General features: G+C 34.0%; 1 protein-coding gene across 1 annotated transcript; it reads right to left on the reverse strand.

Moving 5' to 3' along the window:
• Positions 1 to 6754: 6754 nt before the first annotated feature.
• Positions 6755 to 12070, reverse strand: LOC135108193 (uncharacterized). The gene is made up of 2 exons (XM_064018967.1): positions 9632 to 12070; positions 6755 to 9226 (listed from the first exon to the last, which is right to left on the reverse strand). The coding sequence occupies exons 1-2, from the start codon at positions 12068 to 12070 to the stop codon at positions 6755 to 6757; spliced, it is 4911 nt and encodes a 1636-aa protein (XP_063875037.1).
• Between the last annotated feature and the right edge of the window lie 2662 nt (positions 12071 to 14732).

Raw genomic sequence — 14732 nt, forward strand, 5'->3', positions numbered from 1 at the left:
CTTAATTTATCTCGCATTAACAGTTATGAAAAAGCCTAAGGCACCATATATGGGAAAAAGAAACGACATTTCCAGATGCTTGTCTTTTGAGTATTTATGACGTGTTAGGCTCCAAAATGCCAAAAAAAAAAAAAAAAAATGGAAAGCACTTTATAAGGAAAGAAAAAAAAATGTGTTGTTTAAGTGTTTTTCAGCTTACGTTCCAAATCGGTAAAATGGATGCAAAAGAAAGTAAATTAATATTCATAGAGAAACTGAATAACATTAGCAAAAAAGTATTTTAAGTGTTATTGACATTGTTACGCATAAAAACATCAAAATGCATGCAAAGTACTCTATATGGAGAAACGAAGACATTACTAATATGTTGTATAATGAGTATTTTTGAGCTTCTTACGTACCAAAACTCGAAAAAAGCATTGTAAAAAAAAATGTAATTTGACTGTTGTTTACATTATTAGGCAAAAACAAGCTAAAATGTAATGAAAGCTCCTGATAAGGGGAAACGAAACGACTTTTCGTGAAATGCATATTTTCAGTGTTTTTTTGCATGCTAGTTACCGAAATGCTAAAAAAAACATGGAAAGTACCTATAAGGGAATAAAAAATAACGTCAACAAAACCGAGTCTTTTGAGGATTTTTCAGATTCTTAAGTACCAAAACGCTAAAATGCATAAAAAAAAAAAAAAAACATTTATGGAACCACCGAGTAATAATACCAATAAAAAAGTATTTTGACTGTTTTCTTAAACTTATTTCGTATAAAAACGACTAAATGCATAATTGGAAAGTACCCTATATAGGAAACGAAAAGGCATTACTTAAAACGTGTATTATTGTTTTTCTTTCTTTATTTATTTGTTTATTTTTATTGCTATCTTTTTTTTTTTTTTTTGGGTGGCGCGGTTCTTATTTGCCAAAATACTAAAACGCATGAGAAAAAGATTAACATTACCAAAAACGTGTATTTTCAGTGTATTTCACTGAAGTTAGTACGAAAATGCACAATTCCATACAATGTACTCTCTGTTAGGAAAGGAAACGATTTTCCTGAAACGTGTCTTTTGTGTGTTTATGAGCGTGTTAGGTGCCAAAACGATAAAAAAAAAAAGAAAAAAAAAATGTGGGGCACCCTATATGGTGATACATAATAACTTTACAATAACCTGTCTTTTGTGTGTTTTGAGCTATTTACGTACTAAAACTCTAAAACGAATACAAAACACCCGTTATAGAGAAAGAAAATAACACTAAAAGATCAAGTATTTTGAATGTTTTAGACTGTTCTTAGGTACTAAAACGCTAAAATACATGAATATCACTCAATATAGTGTAAAATAACATTACGAAAAACGTGCATATCCATTGTATTTCACTTTCTTAGGTACTAGAACGGCAAAATGCAGGCAAAGCACCTTCTCTTAGGAAAAGAAACGATTCTTACAGAAAAGTGTCTTTTCAATGCGCTATGCACAAAAACGCTCAAAAGCATACTATATTGAAAAAACAGTAGCATTAAAAAAGGTCTTTTGAGTATTTTTCAGATGCTTACTTACCAAAACGATAAAATGCATGAAAAACACCCATTATGAAAAAAAAAGACAATGATAATTCAAAAAACTTTTTGCGCATAAAAACACCAAAATGTATGCAAAAGTATCGGGAAACCAAAAGATATTACTAAAAATGTGTATTATGAGTGATTTTGAGCTTCATAGGTAAGAAAACGCTTAAACACATTAATAGATAATGGATAAATAAAACAGCACTACCAAAAACGTATATTTAAGTGTATTTCACATTCTGAGGTACGAAAACGTCAAAAAAATAAAGGCAAATCACCTTATATGGGGAAAAGAATCCAAATTTCCAGAAACGTGTCTTTTGAGTGTTTATGAGCGTTCTGGGCACGAAAATGATAAAAAGCATAGAAAGAAAAACCCTATACAATTAAACAAATAATACTTCTCATTTCAGGGTTTTTCTTTCCTACTTACGTACCAAAACACTGAAACGCGAGCAAAAATCTTTAATGAGAAACAATAAAACCTTACTATTAAACATGTATTTCGAGTGTTTTTGTGCTTCTTACGAAAATAAAATGACATTACGAGAAACGTGTATTATGAGTGTTTTTGAGCTTCTTACGTACCATGCGTGTGAAAAGCAATCTGTATGAAGAAATAGAACATTACCAAGAACGTGTGTCTGGAGTGTTTTTAACTTTGTTAGATATCGAAATGAATGCGTATTATATGTTTTTGAGCTTTCTATGTACCAAAACGCTAAAACAAATGAATAGCACTCTATTTTGAAAAAGAAAAAAAAAATCAGAACAAAATTACCAAAAACATACATTTGAGTGTAATTCACATTCTTAGGCTCCAAAAAGTCAAAATGAATGCAAAGCACATTAAATAAGGGAAGGAAAAGAAATTTCCAGAAATGTGTCTTTTGATTGTTTATGAGTATGTTATGCATTAAAACGCTAAAAATTATAGAAAACACGTGATAAGAAAATAGACAAAGACAATAGATCAAAGACGTTTATCTTCAGTATTTTAAGGTGCTTATCACAACGGTAAGACGTATTCAAAACACATTTTATGGAAAAAAGAAAAAAAAAGAAAAATTAAGTAAGTATTCGCAACAAAATTGCGAAAACAAACATGCAGATTTCCCTATATGGGGAAAGGAAAGGACGTTACCAGAGACATGTATTAAGAATGTTTATGATCTTATTAGGTATTAAAATGCTAAAACGTATGAATAGCACACTATATGAAGAAACAGAACAACATTATCAAAAACGTGTATTTTGAGAGTTTCACATTGTTAAGTAACAAAATACATGTAAAGCCCCCTATATAGGGAAATGAAACGACATTACCAGAAATTTGTATATTGATTGTTTTCCGTCTTTGTTTTTTTTTAGCGTATTAGGCAGCAAAACGTTAAAAAAAAAGCATGCAATACACCCTATATGAAAATACAAAATAACATTACGGAAAACGTTTCTTCTAAGTATTTTTCAACCTCTTACGTACAAAAACGCTAAAACGCATAACAGAATAGCAAAAAGAATAACAACAAATATTTTGAGCATTTTTATGTAATTACGCGAAAAAAACGATGCGAAAATGCATCAGTAGCACTTGATATGGAGAAAAAGAACAACATTACCAAAAACGTGTATTTTGAGTGTAAAAGCATTACCAAAAATGTGTCTTGATTGTTTTATCATTCTCTTACGAAAGAAAAAGAAAAAAAAAATCATATAAAAATACCCTTTATGAAGAAACATAATAACATTACCAAAACAACAAGTATTTTGAGTGTTTTCTGCTTGTTATGCACAAAAACGCAAAAAAAAAGGCATAGAGAAACGAAAAGATGTTACAAAAAACGTGTATTATGAGTGTTTTTGAACTTTGGTACCATAACGCTAAAACACATTAATAGCACTCTATTGTGGAGAAACATAACAATATTATGAAAAACGTGTATTTTAGGTGTGTTTCACATTGTTAGGTACCAAAACGCCAAAATGCATGCAAAGCACCCTGTATGGGTAAAAGAAATGATATTTCCAGGAACATGTCCTTTGAGTTTTTGAAAGCAAGATAGGCACCAAAACGATATGAGAGAAAAAAACAACAACTTTCCAATACGTACAAAAACGCTAAAACGCAAAACACCCTTCACAGAGAAAGAAAATATCATTTCCAAAAAACAATTATTCTAAGAATTTTTTTTTTTTTGGTGTCTTACGTACAGAAGCACCAAAATGCATGGAAACGAAAGAACATCACTAGAAACGTTAATTATGAGTGTTTTTGAGCTTCTTAGATACCAAAACTCGAAAACGCATCAATAGCACTTTATATGGAGAAACAGGACATTGCCAAAAACGTGTATTTTGAGTATATTTCACATTGTTAGTACCAAAACGATAAAATACGTGAAAAGCATCCTTAATGGGGAAGCGAATCGAAGTTTTCACAAGGGTGTCTTGAATTGTTACGAGGGTACAAGGCACCAAACTCTAAAAAGAAACATAGAAAATCGAAATAACATTACCAAAAACGTGTCTTTTTAGTGTTCTTCAGCTACTTGCGTACCAAAAGGGAAAGGCTTTTAAAACACCCTTTATGTAGAAATACAATAACATTAACAAGAAAAGTATTTTGGGTGATTTTGAGGTTGTTACATAGAAAAACGTCAAAATACATGGAAAGTGCCATATATGGGGAAACAAAAACACATCACGAGAAACGTGTATTATGCGTGTTTTTGAGCTTCTTAGGTATCAAAATGCGAAAACATGAATAACACTCTATATGGAGAAACAGAAGAACTTTACCAAAAAAAACGTCTATTTTGAGTGATTTTCACATTGTTAGGTATAAAAACACCAAAAGGTATAGAAAGCCTTTAATATAGGGAAACGAAACGACATTACAAGAAATGTGTCTTTTAAAGGATTTTCGAGCATGTTACCCACGAAAATCCTTAAAAGCATGAAATTCAAACTGTATGGTAATAAAAAAATATTACGGAAAACGTCATTTTAGTGTTTTTGAACTTCGTACGTATCAAAACGATAAAACGCATGGAAAAACACGTTTTATATAGAAAGGGAGTAACATTACAAAAAAACAACTAATTTGAGAGTTTTGAGCTTGTTACATAGAGAAACACAAAAATGCATGCAAAGTAATCTGTGTGGGGAAACAAAAAGACATTACGAGAAACAGGAGTTTTTGAGCTTTTTTGGTACCAAACGCAAAAAATGCGTTACTATATATGGAGAAAAAGGACATTACCTAAAACGTATAAATTCATTGTTTTCATATTGTTAGGTACGAAAACGTCAAAATGCATTGAAAGCATTAATTTCAAGAAACGTATCCATTGAGTGTTTTTGTACATGTTAGGCACCAAAACGGTAAAAAACATTGAAAGCAGTTAATATAAGAATAAAGAATGACATTACGAAAAAAGTGTGTTTTCAGTGTTTTTCATTTTCTTACCAAAACGATAAAGCGCATTCAAAAACACCCTTTTTTTTTTTTTAGAAAAACAGAATAAACATACCAATAACAAATATTTTGAGTGTTTTTCATCCTGTTATGTACAAATACTCCAAAATGAATGCAAAGTATAAAGAAACGTGTATGATGAGTGTTATGTTGAGTTTCTTAGGTAGGAAAACCACTAAAAGCAATGAATTACACTGTACGAGTATATGGAGAAAGATAACAATACCAAAAACATTTATTTTCAGTATATTTCATCTTGATGAGTACCAAATCACCAAAATGCGTACAAAGCACCCTATATTGGGAAAGGAAACGAGATTTCTATAAACGTGTCTTTTGAGTGTTTATGACCGTATTAAGCACCAAAACGCTCAAATACCAGAAAGCACCCTACATGGAAAAAAATAAAAATATATAAAAATATATATATACTCGTATATATATATATATATATATATATATATATATATATATATATATATATATATATATATATATATATATATATATATATATATATATATATATATATATATATATATATATATATATATATATATATATATATATATATATATATATATATATATACAAAAAAAAAAAAACGTGTCTGAGTGTTTTTTTTTCAGCTTCTTATGTACCAAAACGCTACAACGCATGAAAAACGTTATGGAGAAACATATAACAAAATCAAAAGCAAGTATTTTGAGTGTTTTCGGGCTTCTTAGGTACCAAAATATGCATCAGTATTACTCTATATGAAAAAAAAAAATAAAAAATAAAAATGGAAAACGTATTTTGAATGATTTTGAGCTACTTACGTAGCAAATCACAAAATAAAAAAAAACTCATGCAAAACACCTTTTGTGGTTAAACACAGTAACATTACTAAAAACAAATATTTTTTTTTTCTGCTTGTTAGGTAAAAAAAAACTAATAAAATAGATCTAAAGTACCGTATATGGGGAACTGAAAGGACCTTGCAAAAAATGTGTTTCTGAGATTCTATGATATTAAAACTCGAAAACAGATCTATAGCATTCGATATGGAGAAACACATTACCAAAAACATCTGTTTTGAGTGTATTTCGCATCGTAAAATACCAAAACGCGAAAAATGAACGTAAAACACCCTATATTAAGAAAAGGAACGAGATTTCCTGAAATGTTTCTTATGTTTATGAGCGTGTTTGTAACTGAAGAATGTCTATTTCTCCATCGTGCAGAACTCGGAAATAGGAGAAGATTCTAGGGCTAAGTGAGACGCCATCATGTTTGTCAACAGCTCTAATTCTTCCTTTCTCAGTACATTCTTACAAAAAATACAAAAACTATCACACAATGAGTTTTGATTTATAAACTTATACTTAGTAAATGTAATACTTATGAACATAAATTACTAAAGTTCTTTTCCTTGGCTAAAGCCCCTTATTTAGCACTAGAAACACAGCAGCAGGAAATACTGGCATATTATAGGAACGTGACTATATGACAGTAAACGAAAACTAGAGCTTGGCCGTCCATTTTGAGGGAGACTTAAGAAACTAGAACAACACTCATAAAATTAAGACCATTGAGGTTATTTCAGATTTAACATTCTCCCCCCATAGGGGGCGTTAAAGCCACCTATCTTAAGAATATATATGTAAATCTTACAAAAATCCTTACACTTAAACTTAATGACACATATTACAATCTTCACTTCATCATCTTATAAGTCTAACTTAGCAGGAACCTTGATTATTCTACCAGATCTAGTCTTAGAAATCACATTATCATCACTAACAGTATCCACAGACAAACTGGTGTCCTCATCACATGAATTTCCATTAACATCAGGGTTATTATAGACCATAGGCCTACAAGAGAGATCAGTGTCATCAGATCTAGTTACTTCTAAGTTATACAACCGTTGGATAGGCCTAGTAATCTCTCCCTTACTTGTTTTTAACCTTACACTTCTTACAAGTCCATCTTTACCATGAAAAACATCAGTTATAACTCCAAGAGGCCATTTCAGTCTTGGAATGTTGTCCTCCTTGATCAACACAAGATCACCCTTAGACAAACTACAATTATGAGTGAATCCTTTGACAACTTGAGGTAAATTGGTTATATAATTATTACTCCAGACCTTCCAAAAATGCTCTAGCCTCTGATTCTTCACACATTCCCTCTCAGTCAAATCCTTGGAAGTTACTATACGCGGTTCTAAATCCTGTGAGGGTTTACTGTGAGGCACCCTACCTAGGAGGAAATGTGAGGGGGTAAGATACTGAGAGGAGTCAGGATCGTCACTCACATAGGTCAAGGGTCTTGAATTGATGGATGACTCTATTTCTACTAGTATGGTTTCTAATTCAGTCTTACTTACATAATTTTGGTTCAGAGTCTTTCTTAAGGCAAGTTTAACTGACCTAATGAGTCTTTCCCACCAGCCACCCCACCAAGGAGACCGAGGGACTATAAATTTCCATTTGGGGGCTAGATGACCATATACCTTCTGTACTTCAGTTTGAGCAGCTATGAAAGTCTTTGCATTATCTGAGTACATGATACTAGGTAAGCCTCTCCTAGCAACAAATCTTCTTATAGCTAAGAGGCAGTCAGACAAGGATAGTGACTCTGTGAGTTCTAGATGAATGGCTCTTGTAACACCACAAGTGAACAAGAGAACATAAAACTTGTTACTAGGATAATCAGCACAAAACAAAGGGCCAGCAAAATCTAGTCCAGTGACACTGAAAGGTGGAGCAGATGTCACTCTTTCCTTAGGTAATGGAGCCACAGGTTGGCTGCATGGTCTAGAATCAAGACAACGGCAGCTTAAACACTCCATCACTACTGTCTTAGCTAGTCTTCTCACTCCTATGATCCAAAAGTTGGTCCTTAGAGATGAAATGACAGTGTCAACACCTGCATGCTTCAGAAATTTATGTTGAAATCTTATCAAAAGCTTGGCAAGAGGACCCTTGGGTATTATAACAGGATGTTTAGTGTCATAATCTAAGTCTGAAAACTTAAGACGGCCTTTGATTCTCAACAGTCCCTTATCGTCTATGAATGGGTCCAATTTGCTTAACTTAGACACTTGAGGAATAGCTTTATTATTCATGAGGGTCTTTATTTCATCAGAGAATTCTCCTCGTTGGATGAGATAAATCATCTTCAATTTAGCCAAATCAATCTCTTCAGTAGTGATGGAGCCTTTCAACTTATTCTTCACATTTCTACAGTTGTTAATAAACCTTAAAACATAAGCTGTAATCCTTAGAGCCTTACTCAGATCACTGTACTTGTTTAAGTCTATGAAAGGAGATTCTGGTTCTCCTTGAACACTGAGACAGACAGTACTTCTGGTGCTCGTTTCCTTCGTATCAGTGACTAAGGTACTACCTTCCTTATGATGACAAGGGGTGTTTGTTAGCATACTAGGCCCAAACAGCCACATAGAATTATCCACAAGCTTGTCTGCTAACAAACCCCGTGTTATCAAATCAGCTGGATTGTCTTTGCTTCTGCAATGTTGCCAGCAATTTTTAGGTGTTAACTCTAAGATATCCCTTACTCTATTAGACACAAATACATCTTTCTTACTAGTTTCTCCTTGTATCCACGACAGGGCAATAGTGGAATCTGTCCAACACACAACTTGAGTGTTACTATCTAACATAAGGGAAGTCTTAACAAAGTCCACCAGTCTTGAACACAAAAGAGCTCCCATTAGCTCTAATCTTGGCAAGGTAACAGTCTTTATGGGAGCAACTCTTGACTTGGAAGCTACTAACGATACCTTAGATGAATTGTCCTCTAAGGTTACTCGCAAGTATACACATGCTCCATAGCCCTTCTCTGATGCATCACCAAACCCATGTAGCTCTACATTGCGTAGCTCCCCCCAAGATAGCTCTGGAAAATAGCATCTGTTTACATGAAATGATTTGAGGCATTGACTACTAAGAAGCCATTTCTGAAACTTTGACTTCAAATCTGAAGGCATCTCTTCATCCCATCTTACATTTAGTTTCCAGAGTTCTTGAAAGAGAATTTTGCCGTACATGACAAAGGGGCTAATTAATCCTAAAGGGTCAAAGATTTTGGCAATAACACTAAGTATGCTCCGCTTTGTAGAGGCTATTTCTACACTGGTGTCTGGGTTAATGGCAACAAAGGAGAATGTATCCTGTGAATTACACCACTTCAGCCCTAACACAGTATTAGGTTCATCTCCACTTACAAGTTACTGGTCATGGGACTTGGATGTAATCAAGAGACTATTTGACACAAGCTTTGTAAGATCCATACTAGCATCAGCTAAATTACTACGTGCTTTACAAAATTTTTCAGATGCCTCTACAACTGAATCTGCACCACCTAACCAATTATCTGTGTACATGTTAGACTTCAGTTCTTGTATTACACTTGTTTCTGGATACTTGTCCAAATGATGTTTGATAGTAGCATTTAACAGAAAGGGACTAGCTGTGTTACCAAAGGGTACACGTGTGAATCGCATGTGCCGCACCGTACCATCCTCTCTTGGTAACAAAAATCAATGAACATCTCTGTCATTCTTTTGAACACTTACTTGCAAAAATGATTTAGTTATGTCTGCTGTTATGGCAAAGGGCCAACGACGGAAGCGGATGAGTACCTCAACCAAGTCCGGGTTGAGCGATGGGCCAGACAGCAAACAGTCATTCAATGACACACCATTGTAACCAGTGGCAGAGGCATCAAAAACTGGTCTTACTTTAGTAATTGTACTGCTCAACTTCACTACTGGACGGTGTGGCATGTAGTACACGGGACTCACACCTGATACTTCTTCACTTGGTACTTCTTCTATTATGAGATCAGACTCATAACTATCAAACACCTTTTGATACTCTTTCTTTAGTTCTTTGTCCTTATCCAACTTAACCATTAACTTATTTAACCTCTTTCTGACTAAACCTTCATTGTTCATAAGCCTATCTTTAGCAAATTCATCTTTCCATGGTAGAATGATCTCATATCGGCCATCCACAAACTGCACTGTACTCTCAAATTCTCTGTGTACTCTGGCATCACTGTAACTTTCTACAACTTCCTTAGGCTTAATCCCTACAGTTTCCAGATCCCAAAATCTTCTTAAATCAGCATCTGAAACACTGGAAATACATAACAGTTGTGGAGCAGAGTACTCAGAGGGTGTAGGAGCAAACTCAGATATCTTACCAGATAGTACATACCCAAAGACAGACTTCATGGCTACAACACTATTCAGTTGAATGGCATCTGTAGGTGAAATCAATGTCCAATAGAAGCCTAATCCAATCAAGATATCAACTTCAAGAGGAGAGTCCTGCTGATAATCATCTGCTAATGCAACATGAGAAAATGAATTAAGCACTGCATTGGGTACAACAGGTCTCACTAAAGGCTGACATATTTTAGGTATTTCAGCTGCAATAATGGGTACAACTTTCCTTTCAGAATTCCATAACTTTAAACTATAAACATTTCTATGTTCATTCTTTCCAGCACTGTGACCTCCAAAACTAGAGAACAGTATAGGTGTACTAGTGACCCATTGTGGCTTACACTTTTTCACAAAACTACTGGTGACATAGGTTCTATCTGCACCATTATCAAACATAACCTTAGCTACTACAACATTACCATCTCCTGTGCTTACTTGGACCTTTGCGGTCTGTAAAATAGTGCAGTTACTACCCTGTCCAGACAGAAGTACTACTTTCTCAGGTTTGGCACTAGTGTCACTACTTTTACTTTCTTTATATTCTTCCTTTTTTAAACTTGGTTCTAACTTTACGCCACACATAAGTACATTGTGAGTACCATTACATTTTGTACACTTTATGTGGGACTTACATTCTCTTGACATATGTCCACTGTTTAAGCACTTGAAACAGAGACCCAAACCTTTTATCTTCTCACCTCGCTCCTTACCATCTAACTTTAACACAGCAAAACAATTCTCCGACTTATGCCTTTTACTACAAAAAGAGCAGAGAGAGCTTTCTTGTTTTGAAGAAGCATGGAGGGCTGCAGCTGAGTATACCTCTTCCTTAGAACCTTTACTTTCTTTCCTTTCGTCACTAATGCTTTTCTTACCCTTAAAGGCTTCAGATCTTTCCAATCTTGATATTTCTTTGTGAAGGAATTGTAACAGCCACTCCAAATCACTTTCGTGTCCATCCCCATCCCTGGCCCATTCTAGCCTCAGTTCATTGGGTAGACGAGTCAGGATAATAGGGGTGAGAAACACTTCACACTGCTTCCCACTGACACCTAAAGCTTCTAAACTACGAATGTGTGTTAGGATTTCATCACGCAACTTCCATAGTTGAGCAACACTCTTTGTTCCATTTTGATTAAAGTTGACATGACCACAAAGCAAGGCCTGGACATGTGCAAAAATAATTCTTTCTGGCTTCCCATAGCGGTCTTTCAGTAAGTCACAGGCAACTTGATAATTCTCACTGGTATGTGCCAACCCCTTGACCACACTCTTGGCATCCCCCTCCAGTAAAGACAACAAATAGGTAAACTTACTAATTACTGGAAGGTTAGTAGCATTAATGTGGGAGTTGAACTGGTCCCAAAAGGACTGCCATTGTGTGATTTCACCGCTGAACTTTGGCAGCTCCAATTTGGGTAACTTCACATTCACAGCTTCTGAGTCTTGAGATCCACTTACACTACTTGGAACTGGACACCCACCTGGTGCTGCTGCTGCTAACTTTCTTATCTTGTCCTCAGCTAGAAGTCTAGGTTTCATACTTTCTTGTCTGAAGGCGTGAGCTTCATCTAATTCTTGGTCCAGTTCTTCAGCTTCGACTTCACCTTCTAGTTCTTCTTGTACTTCATCTAACTTGGTTAGTCTTTTGTCAAACTCTTGAATGGCGTACTCCATTTCACTAAGGGTGGGAGTGGGCTGAGCTAGCACCTCTGAGAGAGCTTGTGAGGATCTTGTCACCCAGCCCCTACACGCCGTTCTCTTCTTCTTAAGCTTCTCCATTTCGTTGTCACTGCACAAACTTGTCTAAATCTTGAACTTAGGTACTTGCTTTCCCGGGTCTGGGCACCAAAATGAAGAATGTCTATTTCTCCATCGTGCAGAACTCGGAAATAGGAGAAGATTCTAGGGCTAAGTGAGACGCCATCATGTTTGTCAACAGCTCTAATTCTTCCTTTCTCAGTACATTCTTACAAAAATACAAAAACTATCACACAATGAGTTTTGATTTATAAACTTATACTTAGTAAATGTAATACTTATGAACATAAATTACTAAAGTTCTTTTCCTTGGCTAAAGCCCCTTATTTAGGACTAGAAACACAGCAGCAAGAAATACTGGCACATTATAGGAACGTGACTATGTGACAGTAAACGAAAACGAGAGCTTGGCCGTGCATTTTGAGGGAGACTTAAGAAACTAGAACAACACTCATAAAATTAAGACCATTGAGGTTATTTCAGATTTAACAGTAACTAAAACGCTAAAAAGGAAAGAAAGCACCTTATATTAGAAAACGAATCAACATTCACAAAACGTCTCTTATCAGTGTTTTTGAGCTATGTGCCTAACGAAAAGCTAAATTGCATGCAAAATACCCTTTCTGGATAAATGAAATAATATTATCAAAAACAGTGTTTTTGATAATTATATTATTAATTACATATTATAATAAAAAATAGATGAATGAAAAAATAAACCACACTATAAGGGAAAATAAATCAACATTACAAAAAACATTTTGTTTTGTGTATTTCTTAGTGTTTTGTACCAAAATGGAAAACAGCATGCAAAACACTATTTATGGAGAAACAGGATAACATTACAAAAAAAAAAGGTGTATTTTTTTAGTATTTACGAGCTTGTTACGTAGAAAAATGGCAAAATCCATGCAAAGTATTCTATATGGGAAAAGGAAAAAGACTCTGAGAAATATGTATTGTGAGTTTTTTTTTTTTTTTTTTTACTTCTTAGGTATCAAAACTCTAAAGCGCACGAATAGCACTCTATAGAGAGAGAGAGAGAAAAAAAAACTTTACAAAAAAACGTGTATGTCAATGTATTTCCCATTTTTAGCATGTAATAATGCATGCAAAATACGCTAAACGGGAAAAAGAACGACATTTCCAGAAACGTGTCTTTTGAGTTCTTATAAATGTGTTGGTCACCAAAAAGCTTAAAAACAAAGAAAGTACACCATATGGGAAACAAAAGAATATTACAAAAAAAAAAAAAAAACTTGTCTTTTAGTGTTTTTGAGCTTCTTACGTACGAAAACGCTAAGCTATTGAGAAAGAGAATGACATTACAAAAAGAAAAAAAAAATTTGTGTTTTTTGACAGTTACGTACAGAAACACCAAAATGCATGCAAAGTATAAGGGGAAACGAAAGAAAAAACTTTACGATAAACTTGTCTTATAAATGTTTTTGAGCTTCTTAGGTACTAAAACGCTAAAACGCATGAATAGCACTCTGTTCGGAGAAATGGAACATTACAAAAAATAAACGTGTATTTTCAGTTTATTTCAAATTGTTAAATATCAAACCGACAAAATGCATGTAATAAACCCTATATTTGGGAAAGGAAACGAGAACTTTAGAAACTTGTTTTTTTTTTTTTTTTTTTTTTGCGTTTTTGAGCCAGTTATGCATCAAAACGGTGAAAAGTATGGAAAGCACCCTATATAGGAATAAAAAAAAAAAAAAAAACGAAAAACGTGTCATGTTTAGTTTTTAGCTTCTTACATACCAATACACTACTCGTAAAACGCATGTCAAGCACCCTTTTGAATACGTTTTAGTCTTTTGGTATATAAGAAGCTAAAAAATACACATAAGACACGTTTTTCGTATTAACTTTTTTTTTTTTTTTAATTCATATATAGGGTGCTTTCCATACTTTTCACCGTTTTGATGCAGAACTCGCTCAAAAACGTTTCTAAAAATTTCGTTTCCTTTCCAAAACAAAGGGTGAGAATAACATTACCAAAAACAAGTATTTGGAGTGTTTTTGAGCTTTTTACGCAGAAAAACGCCAAAATGTAGAGAAAGTACCCAATATGGGGAAACGAAAGAACACTACGAGAAACGCGTATTAAGAGTGTTTTTGAGGATTTTAGGTACCAAAATGCAAAATCGAACTATTAGCACTCTATAAAAAAGAAACAGAGAGAGAGAGAGAGAAAAAAAAATGAAACTTGTATGTTGAATGTATTTCACATTGTAAGGTACCAAAACACAAAAATCCATGGAAATCACCTCATATGGAAAACGGAAAAACATTACGAGAAACGCGTATTTTTGAGATTCTTACATAAAAAACGCTAACAAGCATAAATAGCAATTTTTAATGAGAAAAAGATTACCAAATCGTGCATTTTGAGTGCATTTCACAATGTTACGTGCTATAACGCAAAAATGTATGCAAAGAACCCTAAATGGGAAACAAAACATTACCAGAAACGTGTCCTTTGAGTGTTTATGAGCGTGTTAGACACCAAAACGCTAAGAAGCATCTAGAGCATCCTTTAAAACAAAAAGTAAACAATATTACCAAAAACGTGTCTTTTGAGTATTTTTGAGCTGTTTACGTACCAGAATCATAAAACGCATGCAAAACACACCTTTTAGGAAAACAAAATAATATTTACAAAAACAAGTAT

This window comes from Scylla paramamosain, chromosome 16 (genome assembly GCF_035594125.1).
Source record: "Scylla paramamosain isolate STU-SP2022 chromosome 16, ASM3559412v1, whole genome shotgun sequence".
Taxonomy (NCBI): domain Eukaryota; kingdom Metazoa; phylum Arthropoda; class Malacostraca; order Decapoda; family Portunidae; genus Scylla; species Scylla paramamosain.